The sequence below is a fragment of the Varanus komodoensis genome, unplaced genomic scaffold (genome assembly GCF_004798865.1).
Source record: "Varanus komodoensis strain SLA01 unplaced genomic scaffold, ASM479886v1 scaffold8, whole genome shotgun sequence".
Classification (NCBI taxonomy): domain Eukaryota; kingdom Metazoa; phylum Chordata; class Lepidosauria; order Squamata; family Varanidae; genus Varanus; species Varanus komodoensis.
In genome coordinates this window covers 8,300,536-8,322,054 of record NW_025336481.1, presented here as the reverse complement: position 1 = coordinate 8,322,054, position 21,519 = coordinate 8,300,536, and the positions used below count along the sequence as shown (strand labels likewise).

Below are 21,519 nucleotides of genomic sequence, written 5' to 3'. Positions count from 1 at the left end.
TTTCCATTCAGTTTCTATTTGAGCCAGCCACATATAAATGCATCATTGCCTGTGATGCAAGATGGCAACGAACGAAGAAGAGTGTGGAGTGCGTGTCTGCGTTTCTCTATAACCACTTGTGCATTTATAATATAAAGAGTTTGTCCTAAGATGGTTCTTTGTATTATATATCAATGGATTTTATTAAAGCTGAATGTATGAACGAATGAACCCAACATTGAATATTTGCAATAAGATCTGATTTCCTTTCTGCTGTTGGCTGCTGGACAAGTTTTTGCCCAAAGCTGAAAGGTAATAAAATCCCTAGCTTGAACAATGGTATGGGAAAGTATGGAATCTGAGTACTGGAGAAACTGACCCAGTAAGCTAGGTATCTATCTAGACATTGACACATTTGAATGTACTTGGGCAGCTTTTGTCAGCTTTATTGACCAAGACGGAGATGCACTCAGCTCTGTCCCAACAACACATAGCAAGACATGGACAATCTTACTTTGTTCTAGGGGCTTTGAACAGTAACATTCTGCAAGAACCCTTTCTCTCTGAAATTTTGCATAGGATGAGCTATATCAGCTGTTTTAACAGATCTAGTTTGTGTTGTAATTGTTTTAAATGTTTAAGCTGTTTTAAATTGTGTATATTGAATTTTCGACTGTATTTTATTACATATGCATTTTTATTGTGCCCAGTTAAAATGTAAGAAAAGTTGTATGTATGAAGGGAAGGAAAAACATTTCACATCATGAAATATCATGCATTCTTGTCATTTCTGTTGTTTTCCCTTCCAGAAAGTTCAGCAGTACACAGTCATCGTTCAGGCCACAGATATGGAAGGAAATCTTAACTACGGTCTCTCAAACACAGCGACGGCAATCATTATGGTGACAGATGTGAATGACAACCCACCCGAATTCACTACCAGCACCGTAAGTATCAATACATCAGGGCAATGATGTATGGACACACAGCGTGTTTGTAATTCATGGACATTTGATGTGGCTCGTCTCCGTTTGCTGGTTTGGCAGATAGAAAACATGATAGATAACTGTGTAACAAAGACTTTCAGCAAATAAAAATGGGGAGGTGCGAGAAATGATTCATGGAGAAACACAGCTGTCTGGGCACAAGTTTGCTGTGAAGTACAGAGAAAATGAAGAGGTGGAGGCAAAAAGAAGCTTCTCTCTGTGTCCCAGAGTTGTTCTCCATCTTCGTCTCCGAGTGTTTTCACACAAAACATCAGTACTGTCTTTGATCTGCTCTTTGGCACTATTTCTACCCATTCTGAATCTTCTTAATGCAAGACCAAAGAGAGAGAGGCAAATACCATTTTCAAATTCTAACTAGCGTGGGTTTTACTTTGCATCACATTGACATAAAAGTATCAAAAGATGTGCAAATTAGAGATGAGCAGAATTCCTCGGTTGCCTTCCAGAAATATTGGGAAAGCATTTGCCACATCTCTATCCGATCATCATAGTGGGTTTTATAGGGGCACATTGATCTCAAGGTCTTGATTGCACCTACCAAATTGCAGCAAAACTCTGCTGTGGAATATGCCTCCCCCCCCCCCCCCCCCGTCTCCAGGCTGACAGAACAGGGGAGATGAAGATGTTGCTGCTCTTTCCAGTGCCAGATGTATTTGTTCTCGTGCTGTGCAGTTTCCCCATGGGACCACCATGTGTTGAAGCCAGAGTCTCAGGGGAGAACAGTCATGCTTCCCAGCTGTATCCAAGGCCCTTCCTCAAAACTGAGGGATGTAGGACCCTGTCTCTCTCTCAACATGGGGAAAAGCGAAGGGGATGGAGTTGGATGATACCACTGGTGCTTGGTTCCACACCCTCAGGTATTCTGCACCTGCAGAAGATCAAGTGTGAGGCGCTTCAGTCTCCCAACTAAAACTGTGCCCACCTAGGAATTGGGGAAGGAGTGTAGAAGAAAGCCTATTCCATAGGTTTAAATTGTAGAATCATATTTATACCAGGAAAATACAGAAACTTTTTTTCTTCCCTCAGTTTTTTAGGGTTATGCTTTCTTTTTGTGAAAGTTATAAGCAACTTATTTTTGAAGAACCAAATAAATCTCTGTGTATGAGTGGACAAGTAAAGTTGTGTGAGAAGCTGTGATGTATTGTTTGAAGGGCTGTACAGGCAGCAGACTGTGGCACAAGTTATTTTGTTGTTTATTTAATTAATCAATGTATGGAGCACATGCCTAAATATAAAAGGACCTTTTTTGATACTGCATTTATAAGCCACCCTGTTTCCTCCTGCAAGGAACCCAAGTTGGCTTGCGTGGCTCTGCCAAAGTGCTTTATCAAAATGCAAAGCAAGAACAGGACTTTGACCATATTATAAACTTTGATTGAGCAAAATGCAAAATATCCACAGTGAAACATTTAAACAGAGAAAATATGAGACATTTCAGCTGAAAACATTTAAAATACCATTGAGAAGCAATCCTCAACTACAGGATTGGAAGTCAGAGACCTATCAAGACACTTGGCAGCCCGATCAACAGGGAACACATGGGTCATAACAGAGGCCTTTAGCTGGGGCCAAACTTGGCGGGTGCTACCATAGAACTTGATATCCTGTGTGTTGCCACCAGGGGGCAATCTGAAGTTTGTAGAACCACCACCATGGATCTGGAACCACCAGATCTCCAAGGAACCAGAGCGGTTTGTGGTAGGCTGCGACGCTTGTGCCAGAAATGAACCATTGGTAGACTGAGCCACATTTCACAGCCATTGTTCACCATGTCGTGCCTTGCAGTTGCCATCTTCCAAGCCAAGTCCTGTAGCTAACCTTTGAGTAGCACGGTTTGTTCTTCTGCAGTTGTTTAGCTGCATATCATTAAAAGCTTCCCCTGCTGATTTCTGCATGGTAAGCATCTCCCTCAAAGAAACAGGAGCCCGCCAGGATTGTTGTTGTTGTTGTCGTTGTTGTTGTTCCTTCTTCTTTGGCAATTCTGCTGTATTTTCCTCACAAGATTTCCTGATCTACTACTGCTTTACCTCCCAGTACCTCAATATGAGCTGCACAATAGTGAATCCAGGCCTGTCCTATCCTGCTATTTATTTACTTATATCTCATCTTTTCTCCAAGCTGCTCAAGCTGAGAAGGCCCATGGCACTGTTCCTCATAGTCTCTTCACAATGCTGTGAAATAGATTGGACCAAGGGATAGTTCAAAACAATGATGAACAATCTACAGAATTAAATCAGAGTCTAGTCATGTCAGATTTACCAACTACCAAACATCTACCCTATTCTTAATGCATTGTACTCTGTAGAAATTTCTGTTCATGGTGTTCTAATACTTTGGGAGTGGGTGAGCTGGTGTTGCTGTTGAGATGCCAGGTGTGTGTTGGAGCTTCCCTTTGACCTTCGTTTGAGTGAAAAGTGGTGACATCTAGTGGCTGACATTTTAAAAGCACATTTCTATATTTGTTTCTTAAGATAATAAACGGGGTTTCAAACAACTGCCAAATATCCATCACTAGTATGTGCAATGTTTTGAGCAGCTGTTTGAATGTGTTAAAGGTTTGTGTCCTTTTTATTTTTACAAAGATGTTCAGTCTTGTGAGCAGTGAATCCACTGTTTAATTTGTTTAGCTACATTGCTATAAGCCAAAACCTTATATTTAATTAATTTATTTGCATTTCTATAAACCAAAGGCCATGGCAAGCAACGAAAATTTATGAATTATCTATAGAATTTGAACTCTCATACTAAATTTACCAGCAACTTTGTAGCAGGCATTTCCCAGCAAGTATTAATAAATAATTTACCTTTCCCAGAGAGTAAAATAAAATATAATTCAGACAGAAGCAATCCAGTGATGGCATTATTGTCATTACAATATAATATTCAGGTTAAAATGTGGTGTGTTCTAGCGCTGATCAGCCCTAGTCAGTCCAGCCAGCAGTGAAGGATGATAGGGACTGTTGGACTGGAAAAGCACAAACAGTGGAAAATGGAACGTGCAATCTCAGTGGAGCTGTGTATCTCAAAGTTTTAAGGAAGTATCCATGGTGTTACACCTTTTATGGGGATTAGATTCTGCAGCATCGTTAGCTGCTCCACAGTTCCAGCTGAAGCTCAGAGTGGGTGCCCCATCCCACTGACTTGGCAAGCGGGGAGAGCTGGAACCCCTGTGCCTTGGTGGAGTTACCAAAGGAGTACCTCCTTTTCCTGGAGAACTTTGCTTTCTCTCCTCCTGAGGGTTCTTTATAAGGGAGAACAAACAGTCAAGGCTTAATTCCACAACACTGCTCTGAAACATATCATTTGCCCCATAGAGAATAGTCCATACTGCTACAGCATCCTGCCGATTTAACCATTTTAGAAAGAGAGGCTTTGAGAGTCTGTATTCATGAGTCTCTTGGGCATTAAGAGAACCTGCATGTGCGTAATCCCAGGAGGCATTGAGATCACCAGGACGTCTGTCCCTAAAATCCAGCTAAATAGATCAGAAAACTGCAGTCTTCCCCTGGAGCACGAATAAAGGACATTTCAACGTTCCTCTAGATTTGAGAACCAAGCAGAAAGTTTTTGCAAGGGCCGGAAACAGCTTTGCACTCTTCCCATTTCTCTTTTCCATAATTCAAACCTGAGGGTATTTTACAGTTATATAAACCACTGCTCTTTAGCAAAAGTGACCTTTAAAATAAATCAGCTCCCTGGTTATAGTCAGAAATCCATTTCAGGTGGGCACAAAAATAGAGCTTTGTTCTACCAACATTAACAAGTCGGTCCTGTACGCGTCTCCTCAGATACAAGCAAGAGAATTTAAGAGGAAATACCAGCACACCCCAGACACCTTTCTTGCTACCTGCTAAGGTGCCTAGCTCAATTAAGAAAATCAACACATTTTCTTACTGGCAACTGAGATTGATGTGAAATAGGCATCTGCTGGTGCTGAAACCTGCCAGTTCAAAGGTGTTACTTAGCATGCTGGAACTCAAGCCCCTCTGCTTTGTATTTGGGCTTTCTGGGAGGTTTCTCATCCCTTGGCATGCCTCCCACGGCAGCCATTTCATGCTGGTGCCCGGGACCATTTCCCAAATGGACAGGTGTGCCCACCACCAACTCCTGCTCCATCCCAGTCTAGGCTGGGGTAGCTGAAGGGACTGATCCCGGTCTCTCAAGGAGGAATGGGGTGCTTAATTCTGCAGGTCCCAAAGCTGGCTCCAGCCACCCCAGTCTGGAGCATCCATTTGGGAAGCCTCTCGCGGCGGCCGCTGGGGGTACCACTTGGGTGGGTGGAACTGGCATACTGGCAGTGTGGCAGTGTGGAGCCCAGACCTCCACACTGCCAGAGGGAGGCCACCTTCCCCATCTTAGACCCTCCAAATAGATGGATCGAGGGTGTGGGGGAGGTGCTGTGCCCCACCTTGCCTTCCTGTTCTCTCAAAGCAATCAAGTTGGCAAACCATATAATAAAACTCATACAACAAGCTGGGGATTGTTATAAGAAAGAACCTTGCAATTATTGTAAAGCAGCCCAACAGCTTGGCAATTGCTTAAAATGGCAGCAGCCAAGCCCAGCCTTATGAGGCCAGCAATCAAAAAGGCTTGATGGAAAAGATTTACTCTTTCCCTCCTGCTGAAAAGGAAGCAAAGGCGAAAGCAGCCAGGCTTCCGCCTCAATTCCCCTGAGCATGAAGTTTGAAAGTAGATCTGGAATGTTGCTGTAGGAAGATTCGGAGTAGAGAACAAGATGGTGTGCAGGTAAGGGATTGTGGCAAGAAACAGTCTTCCAGTATGGATTTCTGACCAGCAGGAATAGAGTGCACCCCATACACTTTTGTCTTCATACCTTCAAATGTGCGTTCTCTTGCATTTGATGGGATTTACTCCCAGGTAGGTGGGAAATAAGGTGGAGGCCTCAAAAACTCAGGTGTAATTTGCTGTGGGTAGAGCAGAGAGAGAAGTGGGAGAGCTACACCAGAGTCTCTTCCATTTATGAGGAAACACTGTCTTGGTATTTATGCATTTTGCATCATGCATATTATGAGTTAGCACATTCTGGAGCACTTATCAAGCACATGCTAATAGATATAGCACAGTCAAAAATGTGAGCTTGTGTCTCGCACAAATGCAGTTGTGGAGGATGTCGATGGAATTGGAAAAGGCAGGTGTGCAGGGAACTGTTTTTGAATGAAAAAGCCCATTAATTAGTCCCAAGTGTGAATAAGCAAATGAGAAGAGACCTGGAAGGAAGGAAGGAAGGAAGGAAGGAAGGAAGGAAGGAAGGAAGGACAGGTGGTGGATGGATGGGCAGATGGACACATGAACGGACAGTATGGACATATAAGATGCCTTGGGTTCCTCACCAGAGGAAAAAGGGTGGGATGTAAATACAATTAGTTCCAGCAGTAGTTCCTTCCTCTCACAAGGTTCTGCTTCTCTCCATTTTACCCTCGCAAGATCCCTGTGAGGTCCATTAGGCTAAGAGTCTGCTCAAAGTCTCATGGCCCAAAGTCACCCAGTAAGCCAAGTGAGGACTAGAACGCAGATCTCCAGATGGTGCATATGTCAAGAATGCCATCACAAAGGGAATGTATACATTCTACCATTGTGGTTTTTGTTTGGGGCTTTTTTGGCATTTGTGATTTTTTTTTCTTTTTTGCGGGGGTGCTTTGCTTTGCCTGGCCTGGGCCATTGAAACAGATAGTCTTCCAGTATGAATGTCTGAACAGCAAGAGTGGAGTGCAGCCTGTATAATTTTGTTCCTCTTGAAGTAGACAGATGGAGGTGGAGGTGGATGTTGGCTGGACATGCCAAGAATTATATTCAGTATACTTGGAAGGCACCATATTGGGAAAGGCTATTATGGACCATAAGGGAAGCTCATGGAGCACTTCAAAACCCACCCATCAGATTTGGACCTGGACCAGAAAAGTAGATCCATTTTCTGATGTGGGATGCTGGCATCCTTGGGGATGACCTGAGGGTATTTGATGCTGTAGTGCTGCTGAATCCAAATCTGGGTCTTATCAGGGCTTGGACTGGAGTCCCTCTTTGAAATGTCATGACTGTTGCCAGGAGTTCCTTGAAGGATGAAAAGCAAAGTATACGATTATGAAATAAATACACACCTTCTTCTGGTAACAAAGTGCCAGAAGCATACCCCGTATAATGTTCTGTTACTCTGTCATCTTGAGCCAGAGTTTACCATGTAAGTTTCTGTATCATTGCAAAAATCAGGCCTGGGGAGAGGGGAAAATTAAGTGCTTACCCAGTGCAAATTGTTCTCTCCCACCAGAATGTTATGCAGATCAAAATGGACATTACTTTAAATGTGTGTCTCATCACTATGTCATTGTGAAATTATTTTTCTGGAGAGAGCACAGAGGGTAGCCTGGATCTTAAAATCCTTCCTACTCCACTCCAGTCCACACAAAGTTCCCATTCTGGATCAGGATCCCTGCATCTACTCTAGAGTAAAAATGAAGTGGGGAAAGTGTGCTACTTGACACACATTTAAAGTAATGTCTGTTGGGGAACCTAAGAAAGAATTCCTGATTTGGGGATCAGCAAAAACTGTGAACAGTGTTGGATGTTCTAACTTTGTAACATTCTGCTCATGCTCTGGCAGTAAAAGACTGTGGCATTTAATCCCTGTATCTCCATGTAGGACTGGGAAAAATCTGGGTAGTTGCTGCCAGTCAGTGTCGGCAGGACTGAACTGGATGGACCGAGGGTCAGACTCAGGATAAAACAGCTTCCTACTTTCCCAGCTGTGTTCCTAAAGGCAATAAGAACCACAGAGCACTTCTGCTTCTTGTTCTGGCTGCATCTCATAATATTGGAGGCTGCCCATCACTTCGGGTGCCATGCCTTTCAGAAGCAGAATTTGTTTGCCCGGCCAGAGAATTACACAGCTATTTAAAACAACTCTGCATTGAGTTTACGATGGAGACAGAAATAGGTTGAGCAAAGGCCATGTGCTTGGAAAGGAGCCAAAGAGAGAGAAATCAAGGACTGAGTTTGGTACTAAAACACATCCTATCGTGTTCTTAAATTACCTGTCAATCAAACCCGTTGGCGTGAGACTTAATAGTTTCAGGATATAAATGTAGCCCAGGAGGACATTGCAACCCACCACCTGTTCTATGGCAGGAATTAATGTTGCTGTGTTAAAGTTAACTACTGGACTGGCGTGCACAAAATCAGCATTGCAGCTGGTCAACGAAGAGGGCTGCCCATGGAATTAGGTGCACTGGTTGCTCCTAAGACTGATTTTCTTCTGTATGTTCCTCAGGTAGGATTTTAGGCATGAGAGATGGATGGATGGATGGATATTTTGCAAAGTGTTGGGAGTGAGGGAGTTAGTCTAGGACTGTGCACCAAGTTGGATGGACTTCAGTGGAGGAGGAGGAGGAGGAGGAATATGGGCCAGTTACCGGCATTATGAGAGGAGCAGAAATGCTTACCTCAAGGCCAGACTCCCCAGGTGTGCAGGCAACTGCTGGGAATAACCAGGATGTACAGTTAGTGAGAGTGGGCTTGGAACAGGAGAGTTTCTCAGGGGCAGACAAGGCAGGAGTGGCTCTATTTATCAATATTGACAAATAGACCATATATTTGATCTTATATGTAATTACTATGGCAAGAGTTTTATTTGCTCACTACGGGAGGAGCGAAGAGCCATGCATCGAAGGGTTGAGCCCAAATAGGATTTTGGATTACATGGCAGGACAGATGGATTTTGTCTCTGAAGGAGAAGGAGGACGTATATCTCTACCAAACCTGGAATTCGCTCTATTATCAGCTAGAGAAACGGGACTATGCGTAGATATGAATATGACTATTGACTGTTGAAATGAGGAAGATGTTAACCCAGTATATCCGAGGTCTTAAATAATTGTTGTTTTTAAAGGTAGATTATAGTGAAAACAATAACATTTATTTTAAAAAAAAGGCAGGAGTGGCTCTCAAGCTCATGGCATGATGTTGGCAGAGGAAGAAAGCTTGGTTGGAGGATCACAGTAGAGAGAGGAGGCATGCGCGTTTTCAGAAGGACCTTCCCAAAGGGTTGGGACCCAGGAATGCTCATAAGGAGAGTTCTTGGAAGTAGAAATTAGATCTTTTTTAAATAAACCACTCTGTGCATGCTCAGAGATTCATTCTGGGTGTCTGTGATTCTGCAAAATGCTTTGGTCAATAAAGAAAGAAGAAAGGTCTATGGCTTTGAATGTGTGAAGGGCAGAATCCTGGCTCACAACACAGAGGAACTAAGTGGGAACTTTTTTAAAAGGAATCCTGATGAAAGTATGGACACAAAACATTTGAGATGGGCATGTTGTTGTAAAGATCTTAGTGCCAAAGTAGGACTGAAGGAAAATCCGTGATACCAAGGAGAAGCAATCCAAGGTGGGGGGGGGGGACTTCCAAACCGATACGATGCTGCCAGCATTTGATGATTTTCTAATAAAATGATCTCCTGACTAAAAGGATGAATTCATCCTGTCTGCATAGCTGTATGTCAGGTACGAAGAAGCAACCTGTGCAACAAAGATAAAGAACTAATTGTCTTATTATGTAAATTTTTACATATTTATCCAGTGTTCAAAAGATCCTGATGCTCAAAGGATCACACCAGCCGCCTTCTCCTCAGGTGCCCCTTTCCAGTTCCTTTACACAGGTTGTAAATGGGAAATACATTCAGTCGTGCCTGTATAATTATAAATAATGAGGGTTTCAGTTTTCTTACGTCTCACCTCATTCTGAGGGGCATCCAACAATTCTTTTCACAATTCAGTGATACCAGAATTTTCTTTAGTAGAAGGGAAAGATTTTGTAAGTCCACAACAGCCAGAATTCCTTCTGTGTTGAAACCTGTCTCTGCCCCCCACACTTCTCTGCTGATGGAGGGTTGTCTGTCCTTTTGGACATCCTGATCACAGGCAGACAGGGGATTAGCATTGCTCTGCTGGAGAATGTTCTAGAAGCCATGAGCACCAGTTGTCCTAGTAAAATAACCCAGTCAGAAAGTGCTATTTCATTTTATTTTAAGTTGTTTTCAAACTTTCAAATGGACAACATTTCCAGGGCAGCTTAAAAAAAAACTTTAAAACATCATCAATAAAACATAAATAAATGAAAGGAATAGAGTAACAGGATGAAACAGCATTCAATAATTCCATCTGACTATTCTGACCAGCTCTTCTTACACAGAAGGGTCCTCAGGCTAAGAAAGGTGGGTTGCCTAAGGCTACCTAGGTGATTTGATTCAGGGCCGGGGCAGGTGTGAGAGGATCCTGGGGAAAAATGCCCTCTCTCTTACACACACTACAGAATGTATCATAAACATTGCCTCTACCTGAAATTTATCTTGCTCACAAGTGATCCATTATGAATCATTATTTGGCAATCTATAATGCCAGTTTTGGGGCCGTGGGACCATAGTGAGAAAAATGCTTAAAGACCCTCTTTTTAAAAAAAAAAATGGGGCAGGCTGATTTAAAAAAGTGGTCCTATACATGCCTATTCAGAAGTCAGTAAAACTTGGATGAGTTTTACTCCCAGATTTTGGCTTTGTTCCCAGGATTGACTGCTGGCTACATGTTTACGGTATTCTTTGGTCCCTGGATTCTCGGAACTTTGGCCAGAATCCTCTTCTGCAGTTCTGCCTGTATTCGTGACTACACCTTCTGGGGAAAGTAGTCCAATCCAAGTAGGGACATGCTAAACCAGAGAGAATAGGGAGAGAGCCATGCCCACACACAACTCAAATAAAGTCTATTTTTATCGTATTCAATCAAGAACAATCAAGCAAGCGAGAGGAGATGTAGATGAATTTGCATGATCAGACTTCTGTGTCTTAAATGTTAATTAAAAGTTAGCTTCAATTTGCCTACTGTGCAGAACTTTCTCTCCCTCCCCCCCACTCCTTCTTGCAGTAACCCATGTAAGGGAAATATTGTCTAGCCCGGTTGAAGTGTTTGTGATTAGCCAAGCTCTGTATTCTGGTGAAGGGGGAGGGAAAAAAACCTTGCAATCAAGTTCCTCTTTTAAAAATGCTGGTCTGTTCAACTTCTCTAAGCCTTAGGAGGTCTTATTAAAAGCTACTTTAAATTTTGCCCTTTGGCATTGCTTTGAGATGCTCCCGTCAAGTGCTGAATCCAAAGCAGAAAGGAGGCTGTTTAAAAGGAACTGCGCTCACACACTCTGGACAACAGGGCTTTTTGAGTGTGCATTTTCCTCTGTTGCCATTATGCCAAACCACAAGCCGGATTCTCTGCAATGCGTTTGTGCACGAACAGCAAGCTCTCAACAGAGGGTATTCCACACCTGGGGTTCAAAGGGTCATTGCACAGTTGTTACTCACCTAACTAGAAGTTCACAAGCAAACCCATCAGATGTTAGCTTTTCCTAACTTTTCCCTGCAACAGAAAACAAAAACAAAATAGGCTGAAGCTATGGTTCTGAATGTAATTACACAGAAGTAGGTGAAAAATTTAGTCTTCCAGCTTGTACAGGATGCAGCAATCTTTCTCTCAGTAGCTGTGCTCCAAGAAAATTTAGCACAAGCTTGTGATAAGGATAAAATGGAGAAGAGGAGAATTGTGTACACTATGCTGAGTTAATTCCTTGCAATAGGAAGGAAGGATAGTATTGTTGTGTAGTGTAGTGTAATAATACCATAAGAATTAGAACAAATGCAAAACTGCAACAAAATAATTTGTGCAGGTCACCTGCTTTGCAGGCAAAATGTCCCAAGATCGTCAACATCTTCAGGTAAAACTGGAGGGCTGCTTCCTCCCCGTGCTGACAATATTGGGCTAGATGGTCCCATGATCTGAGTCCACACAAAGGCGTTTCCTATGTTCCTACTAGTCTCATCACTTAATGGAAAGGATTGTAAATCAGTGTTAGAATACATACTTTGCACGCTGAAGGTCCTAAATTCAGTGCTTGGATCCTCCAGGGATGGTTGGAAAGAGTCCTCTGTGAAACCACAAGGAGACGTGAAGAGTCAGTGCAGACCGAACCAAGCTAGATGGACCTCCTAGACTGACATTTTGCAGTAGCTTCCTATATTCCACTGTGACTAGCATTCCCTGGGGCAGGCAGCAGAGGGCAGTTACAAACCCTTTCTGAACTATTTCCCAAGTTAGCTCATCTTAGCCCCACAATTCTGTTTGGTGTGTTCGTTGAGCTATAGCTTGGACAAAACGAATTTAATTTCCATCCTTATTTCTGAGATGCCACAACTCCTGGGTGGGCAAATGCTTCTTTGCAAAAAGGTCGCAGATCCCACCCTGGCATCGCCGGTGGAAAGGACCAGGAAGATGCTGATGGGAAAGGATTCTTCCTGTAGAAAGTTCCCATAGAGCCATTGACAAAGAAACAGTGCCAGCCTAGGTGAACAAATGGTCTAGTCTGTGATTTCTGTCTTGGCAAATCCACTCTTCGGGTGGCTTTTCTTCTTGGGATGCTTAACTCTTTACTCTGGACTGGCTGTACCATGAGCAGATGGCAACAACCGTTTCTGATGGAAGGCGGTGAAGGACAGGAACAGCAGACAGATCTTGGAGGACACAAATGCATGCCCTGGACATCTTTCTCTCCTTGCTGTCCCCAAGGAGCACAGTGCAGGATGCTGTCTCATCACCAGTCAGAGGGACCTGCTGGCTTGGAATTATGGGAGCTGCTGTTCAACACACCCGAAAGGCATGCTGGTTCACAAACACTCCCCCAGTGGGTAAAAAACACGCGAAGAGAGATGGGGGGATCTGAATTTGAGCTGAATGGGGAATGGGGGAAGAATGAGTTGCTTCTTTCTTGCAGCTTGAACTTGCTCTGAGCTGTTTTGGGCGTTTAGCAAAACACATGGAGGAAAGATAAATGGAATTCTCCATAATGTGCAGTTTGAGCGTGATTGCTAAGAGCAAGATCATCTGCATGCAGCAAAACAGAAGGCTAACAAATAGTAACTCAGTCAGGGAAAAATTGGGGTCTTTAAGGCCCTCCCATGCACTATCATTAGCCTGACAATTGAACAGAAAAGGTGCCAACCAGCATCTCTGTTTGACAGCTCTCATGGTCGCAACAGGACGTGTTGCGTTCATGCAACCAGTCCCTGGTGATCAACACATGGCTTGTGGCTGCAGGTGGGTGCCAGTGTGTCTCCAACTGGCTCTCTCTGAGTTCATCCAAAGATCTGAGCACAGCTTGGAACACAAGAAGATGTTTTCTTTCCATGAAACAGCCAACTCCTTTCTTCTCTTCTGCTCAGCTGCCCAAACTGCAGGGATTACAGTATTCTGGTCAGCACAAAATGCAGAGGGATCAAACATGGCTGAGAACTAGTGGCCGCATTTTGAATGGGGACATGGGCAAGCATGTACATCCATGCACGCGTGTGTAAGAGCACGCGTGCACACACATGCAAGCAGAGTGACAAAAACTGGCTGAATCTCGTCTATTGTTTCGTCCAACTTTTTCCAGAAAGTATTTGTCTCTATTTTAATTGCATGTTTTAAAAAGAATGGAAAAGAGGAGTTAACTTTGTCTTTTTCCAATGACCTAGTAATTAACAGCCTCATTTACAATCCAGTTAAACTGACATATTTGAATTTAAGCTAATTGCGTCCTATTGAACTCTACAGCTTAGTTCTGTTCTGTGCATGCATCAGTCTCGGTGGTTTGAATAGGACATATGTCTGCGTAACTGTTTGCAGTGATGCAGCTGATTAGATTGACTTGGCCTAAATCCAAGGATGCTGAGTTGACAGAATCACATGTCACACTCCATGGGAAATAACATTTATTTGTCACAAAGCAATACACAAATACAGTAGATTTTTAAAAGCTCATTTTAATTTCTAAGGCTGCAGTCCTAACCATCCTGACCAGGAATTATGTCCCCTCGAACTCAATGAGAATGAGAGTCAAATTGCACATGACAAATGCATCTGGATAGTTAAATTAATTTATTTACAAAATTCAGTCACAGGGGCTACAATCTAAGTAGGAGGCACTTCTTAAGGTTCTGTGAAATGTCTTCATGTCCAGATTTTCCCAGTAAAAATGCACATGCATGTGCGCACGCAATATTCTGGTGAGAGTGCGGATCTGGGATTGAGCAGATCTGGGTTCTAATTCCCATTTGGCCAAAAAGCTCACTAGATGACTTTGGGCCAGTCACTGACCCTCAGCCTATCCTGTCTTACCGGGTTGTTGTGAGATCAGCTTGAGAAAAAGAGGAAGATTATATACTCAACCTTGAATTCATGGAAGAAAAAACGATGAGATAAAAATATAATAAATCAATAAAATCCTTTACTAAGAGGAGCTTGGGTATAAGATCTTAATGGAACCTGTAACAGGGAGGGAAGTTTAGATAGCAGGCCTTATTGGAACCAACTCTGAAAGAAAAAGAAATATTTGCAAGCATCTTATTTATTTATTTATCTGTTTATTTACTTTCTAGCCTGCCTTTTTCATTTTTAAACAACTCAAAGTGGTTTACGTTATTCTCCTCCTGCTGTTCTCATCTTATTACTACTCTCACTGTACTTATTACTACTCTTATACTGTAGTAATGTGACTTGAAATAACCATGGTTAGAATAGGTCTAACCATGTTTGAGAAAAGTAATATCCTAGTCAGGAATTCTCTAGGCCAGTGATGGTGAACCTTTTAGAGACTGAGTACCCAAACTGCAACCCAAAACTCACTTATTTATCACAAAGTGCCAACACTACAATGAAACCTGAAAACTGAGGTTTTGGTTCAGCAATTTATTTATTTATTTATATCCTTGGCAGTGCACTGAGCAGCCATGCAAAAGCTTGGATGAATTGCGGCTAATGAGTCGTGGCTTGTGACATCATCGCCTGGCGCCGCGACTCCTTTCCGAGCATGCGCATCACCCCTATGTGCAATATTATCCAATGCTCGGCTGCTGGAGCTATGCTGGGGCGACTTGGCTCACATGCTGAGAAAGAGGGCTCTGCATGCCTGCTGTAGCTTGTGTGCCATAGGTTCGCCTCCACTGCCCTGACCCTACCCTGGTGCACACGCCTAACCCTAATGGAGGGCTAAAGTTCCATAGAAAAGAGGGCGATTTTGAAAAAAGCCTTCCTTGAGTAGTTTTTTCTGCACAGCTCATTATTTCTGCCCATTCAAGCACATTCCAACCATCAAAATCATGCCAGGGCACCTCGTTTTGCTAACCCTAACCCAGTGATGGTGAACCTTTTAGGGACCAAGTGGCCAAACTGCAACCCAAAACCCACTCATTTATCGCAAAGTGCCAACACTGCAATAAAACCTGAAAACAGGTTTTAGTTTAGAAGAAGCAACTCACAGCCAATCCAAGCAATATATCTATATATCCTTGGTAGCCCACTGACCAGCCATGCGACAGCTCAGACGAGTTGCGGCTAATGAGTCACAACTTGTGACGTCATCCCCTGGCTCCACTACTCCTTTCCGAGCATGCGCATGGCCCCTGTGTGTGCTGTTATCCGATGCTCGGCTGCTGGGGCGATGCTGGGGCGACAGAGAGGGCTCTGCGTGCCCGCTGCGGCACACATTCCTTAGGTTCGCCACCACTGCTCTAGGCAACCTGATTTACAAATCCAAGCCCTTGTGCAGTCAGGCTTCCCCATTCACTTCCATGAAGAAGTATTCTGTCATGCATTTCTCATTCCATGCATTAATTTGCTCCCTATTAAAGTGAATGAAGAAGCTCTTACAAGCTCAGTGCACTAGTCCAGTGTGAACACCAACCCATCCAACAGAAAGTGAATTGCTGCCAAAATGTTAAGATGAGGTGTGTGTGTATTCTTTTAAAGCTACTTTCAAGATTTAAACTTCAGGTGAAAATGCTTCAAAACCCAATGACGTGTGCTACGCAGGAGTAAAACTGTTTATTCTGATAAAAGTAACTGCATGTGCCGGTGTGCAGGATGTGACAATGGATCAGTGAGTTAAGATAAAGGTGTGCAAGAAACGGATTCTAAACTATGCTTTCTCCATTTGCCCTCATTATTAAATACTTATTATTTGCCAAAATTACTTTCATTATTCATTCATCGCAACCATACTCATTTTAAGCTTACATTTATTTTTGTCATATTAGATTTGTTCCTGTGTTTTGCTGTTTTTCTTGCCACTTCCTATGGCTGCAGCAAAAGAAAAAGAAAATAAAGACAAAATCATTCCTGGGTGGTTGCCATTTTAGTTTCCAAAACTGCTTAGGGCACCGCTTAATTCCAGGGCACTGGTGGGGGTGCTCATTTTTCTCCAGAATGATACTGCATGCTAGGGCATGCTGAGAAATAAATCAGCCAGGAGCATCTTTCAAAATCAGCTCTGTTGCTGCTGTCTTTAAAGAAAGGTGAGCACCCCACTCCCCAGTGTCAGTGGGTGCATTTGGAATACCAAAACCCACTTATTGCTTCTTCTAGTCATTTCAGAACTAATGAAAAATGAACTACATATTGCCCACTTGGTTCAATTTCTGAAACAAATGCACTCCCGTATAAGATACGTGCATCAAATGTAAAGTCAAGCCCAGTTCTCCAGACATGTCCCATCTGCAGAGCCATGAAGAATGAAGTTGGTTGTACTTCGATTTAACATCATTATAAGTTTCCAAATAGCCATGACAGCCGTTTACAAACACAAGCCTCTGACTGGGAAGTGTAACCAAAATGGAAAATGTCCTTCAGGCACAATTGGATGGGCATACCTGAAACCCCCAAATATGGAAGCGTATGGACATCCTGTTTGGAGCAGCGGGGTGAAGGTAGCATCCAAGATGGCAGACAATACTACTTCCTGTGCTTTTTCCCTGCCCTGTAAAGCAGATAAACAGCCAGTCCTAGCTAATTATGATTCTTTAGAGTAGAGCATACACATTTTCCCTAATATAAATGCCTTTTGCTAGTGATTTTTAATAAAATGCATTTTAATGTTTTTCTGTTATATATTATTATATGCCTATGTATGTTACCAGAGGACTCCTCTACAGCATTTAGAGATGTAAAACTCTTTGAAAGATAACTGATTTTGGTTTTGTGTTCTAAAATGCAAACTTAAGAAAAATGTTATTTACATATGAAAGGGACACATTCCCCCTCTCCCATCTGTTCACTAGACCTGACTAAATTTGGAGCTAACCTGATGAAGGTAAGCTGAAGTCACTGGCTGGTTTCCCTCCAAACAGCCAGAAACTCAACTGCACAACTTGATTCTAAACGCATTGCATTATGCAAAGGTTCACCAAATGAAAATGTTATGTTTAACAACAGATGGCCAATGGTGGTGGAGGTACACCAGGTACACCTAGTGGGCAAGGTGGGAAGGGGCAATCTTGCTTGCCCCACAGGTGTGAGGAGAAAGGAGCATTGTTTGAATAGTAGTCTGAACTGGGCAGTGTAGCTTTACATGTTCCAGTTTGCATATGTGACCTGTAAGTTCATCCAAATGAAAGCAGCAGATTCACTGATCACAAAGCATTTCTTTCATTAATGGAAAGACTCTGGGGATGGAGAACCTCTGTACAGATATCAGGCATGAGCCAGTTAAAAACGATATGTTATTTTTTAACAATGGTCTAATCCCTTAAGATAAAACTAACTTCAGTTATCACAGATGGTTTAATACTCTATTTAGGTCTGATTACACTCTGTATTTAATTAGAATAAGATGCAGTGTCCCTTCAAAATAGGACCAGCCACTTTGGTGGTGGGGGGACTGACCTACCCTAGTCTTGAAATTGAGGAGGAAGAAAAGGATAGCTTTATATTTGTTCATTTACACGCTCTCTATGCTTAAAAGAAGAATTAAAATGAGGTCATTAAAGTTTCCCTGGAGACAAACCTCCAACCTAAGTGGTAATATGATTAATCAAATGTAAAAGTGAAGCTAGCTATCTTGACTGAATATAACTCATTTTTATAAAATATCTAATTACTGTAACATAGTCTGCTGTAGGAAAAAAGGAGGGGGAAGTTAATTGCAATAACAATTCAGAAAGTTCCCCCCCCCCAAAAAATTGAGGTCTACACATGAAGCTAAATGAGGTTGATTAAGTAATTTTGGCTTCATGAACACTCTTGATGGAAGTTAGCAATAATGAATTTTCAGACCCTGGAGTCTAAAATTGCCAAAGACCAGTACATTTAATTTAAAAAACAATAAATAAAGGAAATAGCAGATTTCAATTTCCTGTTGTCAAACAGAAAGACAGATTTAAGAAGTACTGCATTCATCTCTTTTAACTTGGAATAAAAATTATTTGCTTTAAAATCATGAGTCAATCAATTTAATCTCATGACTTCCCAAAGTAAGGTTAGACCAATTAAAGCTGACAGAAGTACAGTGTCCACAAATAGCTTGGCATTGTCAAGTCAGCAAAATACAAAATCACAACACTTTCTCAGGTTGTAAGTGTGTGTGTTTCCATATGAAGCAACAGAGTTGTCCACCAGTTTTGTACGTAGTTTCATTTTAGGATATTGTAGCATGGAGGAAACAATCCTATGACGATCTTAGAACTCCACCATTCCTTCTGCCTGCATAGAATGAACATATAAGTCTCCAGGTTTATGGTTTTACACTCTTGGTCAGAGCTGGATGACAAAGATAATGTAAAAGTCCAATCTGAGTTTCACTGCATATATTTTCCAAGGATGTTTAATTTTGTCAGATATATTATTTTAAAGTTAAAATTCTTCCCTGGAGGACACCAAATTCTGCATTTTCCTTAGAAATTGGTGGATGTGCAGACAAATAGTCCAGGTGTTAAATAGCTCTGAAAACATAAGAGGCCATAGCCAGATGTTTCTGGGAACAAAATGAAGGGAACAGCTCTCAGCTGCTGTTGCTCCCCAGAAACTGGTGTGCACAGGCTTAGTGTTGTGATCCTTGAAGACCTTCAGGCTACCGATAGCCTTCTCCTCCATCAATTTGTCTCATCCACTTTTAAAACCATCTCTGTTGCTAGCCCTCATCACATCTTCAGGAGTGAACTCCATCCTTTCACTAAGGACCATGTCAAGAAGTATTCCTTAGATCTGTGCCAAACCTACCACCATTCAACTTTATTGGATGGCTTCAGGTTCTAGTAGGATAAAAGAGAGAGAGACAAACACCTCCTGATCCAATTCCTTTCCACGATACATAATTGTATACATCTCTGTCTCATCTCCTCTGAAGTATCTCTTTCTAAACCAAATGGCCTCTTACACGGTTGCCTCCTCAGATATGCAAGCTGCTCCATCCACCCCTCATTGCATTAGCCTCCCTTTCCTGTTTCCCTCAAGCTGAACCACATCCTTTTCACAGGTCAGCAAATGGCATTCCATGTGCACTCGCCCCTTAAATGTGTATAACTGCATTACACTCTTGGCTGTTTTATTGGTATTCCTTTCCTACTGATCCCAGCATGGAATTCACCTCTTCCACGGCTGATGTTTTCATTGTGGCCAAGATTGCTTTCCTGGACAATCACTGCCAACTCAGATCCCAGCAGACGTATGTGAAGTTAAGGTGGGTTCTTAGTCACAGTGGGCTTCTCTCTTCATTTCCCATTTTAGTGCCTCTTTACCCAGGCAGAGTTCACCTTGTATCCAAGGATTACTAAACCATGGGTTTCCATGTGGTTCTGCCACATCAGAGAAACATTCCTGTTCCTTAGTCCTGTCTCTGTCATCGTCTCTTTTAGGCTTAGGAGGTATCAAGAGTGGGAAGGGAGAAAGGCCCTGACCCCAATAACTTCTCCTGCTGTCCTATATAACCCTGGAATAAATGGGAGCGGGCCCTGGAGAGTAGGAAAGGAATAAATTCCGATCTTTTTGTTCCTTCTGGGGAAAATGCTTATATGTTGGAGAGGGGAGATTTTTAACTTCATGGCATGCATACCCACATTACCCATACTTTTGTTGTTTAATCCTTCCCAGGCACAATCCTATTCATGTTTGGAATTTTTGAAAAACCCTACACCACCCAGCATTCTCTAATCACCAAGGGGAAGGCCCCCTTTTTGCTTCTAAATTAATAGGAAAACAACCAGCCAAGTTTTCTGTTAGAAGAAACAGTAATTGTTCATATTTAATCTTAGAATGAAGTGGTTTTGGTGGGCTGTAGGTAAATTCTGTGCCTTCCATGTATTCTCCAGGACTGTCTGGAGGCTTATGCATCAAAAGCACAACCTGTGCCAGGTAACCTGTCAACTTGGCCTGATCCCATTCATCATGAGCCACTTCATTTGTAACATCTGCCCATTTTACACATCTCCTGCTGTGATCTTTTCCTTCGGTGAAGCCTTCTTCCCAATTTTTCATGTCCATTAATATTTGTGGAGCCAGGAGAAAGGAATCCATTAGCCAATACCCCCATAATGTGTATTATGTAATAATGAGGATGAAATGTCCAAAGTGAAAATGAGATGCCAGTGCCAAGTGAAAATGAGATGCCAGTGCCAAGCTTCGCTCTTCTCGATGTGTGCAATGAGATGCAACATTGCCAGATGTTGCCGACATAAATGTCCACAATTCAATTAAATGGTCTCCAGCCATCCCCACATTGAGTTTTAGTCGGGAAGCAAACCATAGGGAGAAGGCTTCATTCAGCTAATATGCATTCACACTGGATTGTCATCCCCAGCAGTCTGTGGTACATTTTTACTAGCACAAAGCCGTGTTTGTTGGCAGAGTAAAGCAAACAGTTTCTCCTGGCTGGCAGACTCTGAAGTCAGGGAGTCTTCCAACTAAAGAAACCACCTGTTCTACAAATTCCACCAGTGTTGCTGAAAACATAAATACCAGTACTGGTCTCTTTGCCACTTGTCGCCACTGGTATTGAAACCTAGTCTGATCATCAGAATCCTTGAGCGAGCACCTTCTCTCTTAGCAGGTCCCTGAGGTCTCCTCTTACAAGCTTCCTGTGATCTTCAGAGGAGGCATCCCTGGTAGCTTTGGTGTGCACTGGGGGTAGAAGGAGGGAGAAAGCAGAGGAAGATAGACATGGGAAATGGCAGAAGGAGGGAAGAAAGCCAATAGCTTGTGAACAGAGAGACATAGCCAGCCAGCTGTGTACCCCTGGAGACACCCAAGCTGGAGGAAGAGAGAGAAAGAGGAGCAGGGAAAAGCTTTCCCCAGAAAAGGAGGGGTCATGACTGAAGGGAAGGGAGGGCAGGTCTGGCGAGCAGATGCACTTGCTGGGGGAAAGTTAGTAAAGGGTGTCTTGGTGATCTCTGCATCTGTGAAGGTTTTGGGGTGCCATGAAGTTGAAGGCAATGGGGTGCCTCTGCAACACTGAAGAGAGAGAACAAGGGAGGCAGTTTTCACAAGATTTCTCTTCTGAGAAGTTTACAGCATCTTGGGGTCAAGGAGACCATTTGTTATGCCCCAAATTTCAGCTTCATTCTTAAAGCTTCCACAGCTCACACACCCTGCAATCATCTCAGCTCTGCTGGCTCATAGAACTGAGATGCATGCTAGTTTGGAAGGATACTGGCCATCCTGGCTTTCCTTCCTTCCAACTTAAACAG

General features: G+C 42.7%; 1 protein-coding gene across 1 annotated transcript in view; it reads left to right on the top strand.

Annotated features, from left to right (window-relative positions):
- The window catches only part of CDH4 (cadherin 4), an 859,900-nt gene that overhangs the window by 785,167 nt on the left and 53,214 nt on the right, over positions 1-21,519 (top strand). Inside the window, exon 8 of the mRNA XM_044455739.1 lies at positions 789-926. Within this exon, the coding sequence (XP_044311674.1) occupies positions 789-926 (138 nt within the window). The remainder of the gene's footprint in view (positions 1-788; positions 927-21,519) is intronic.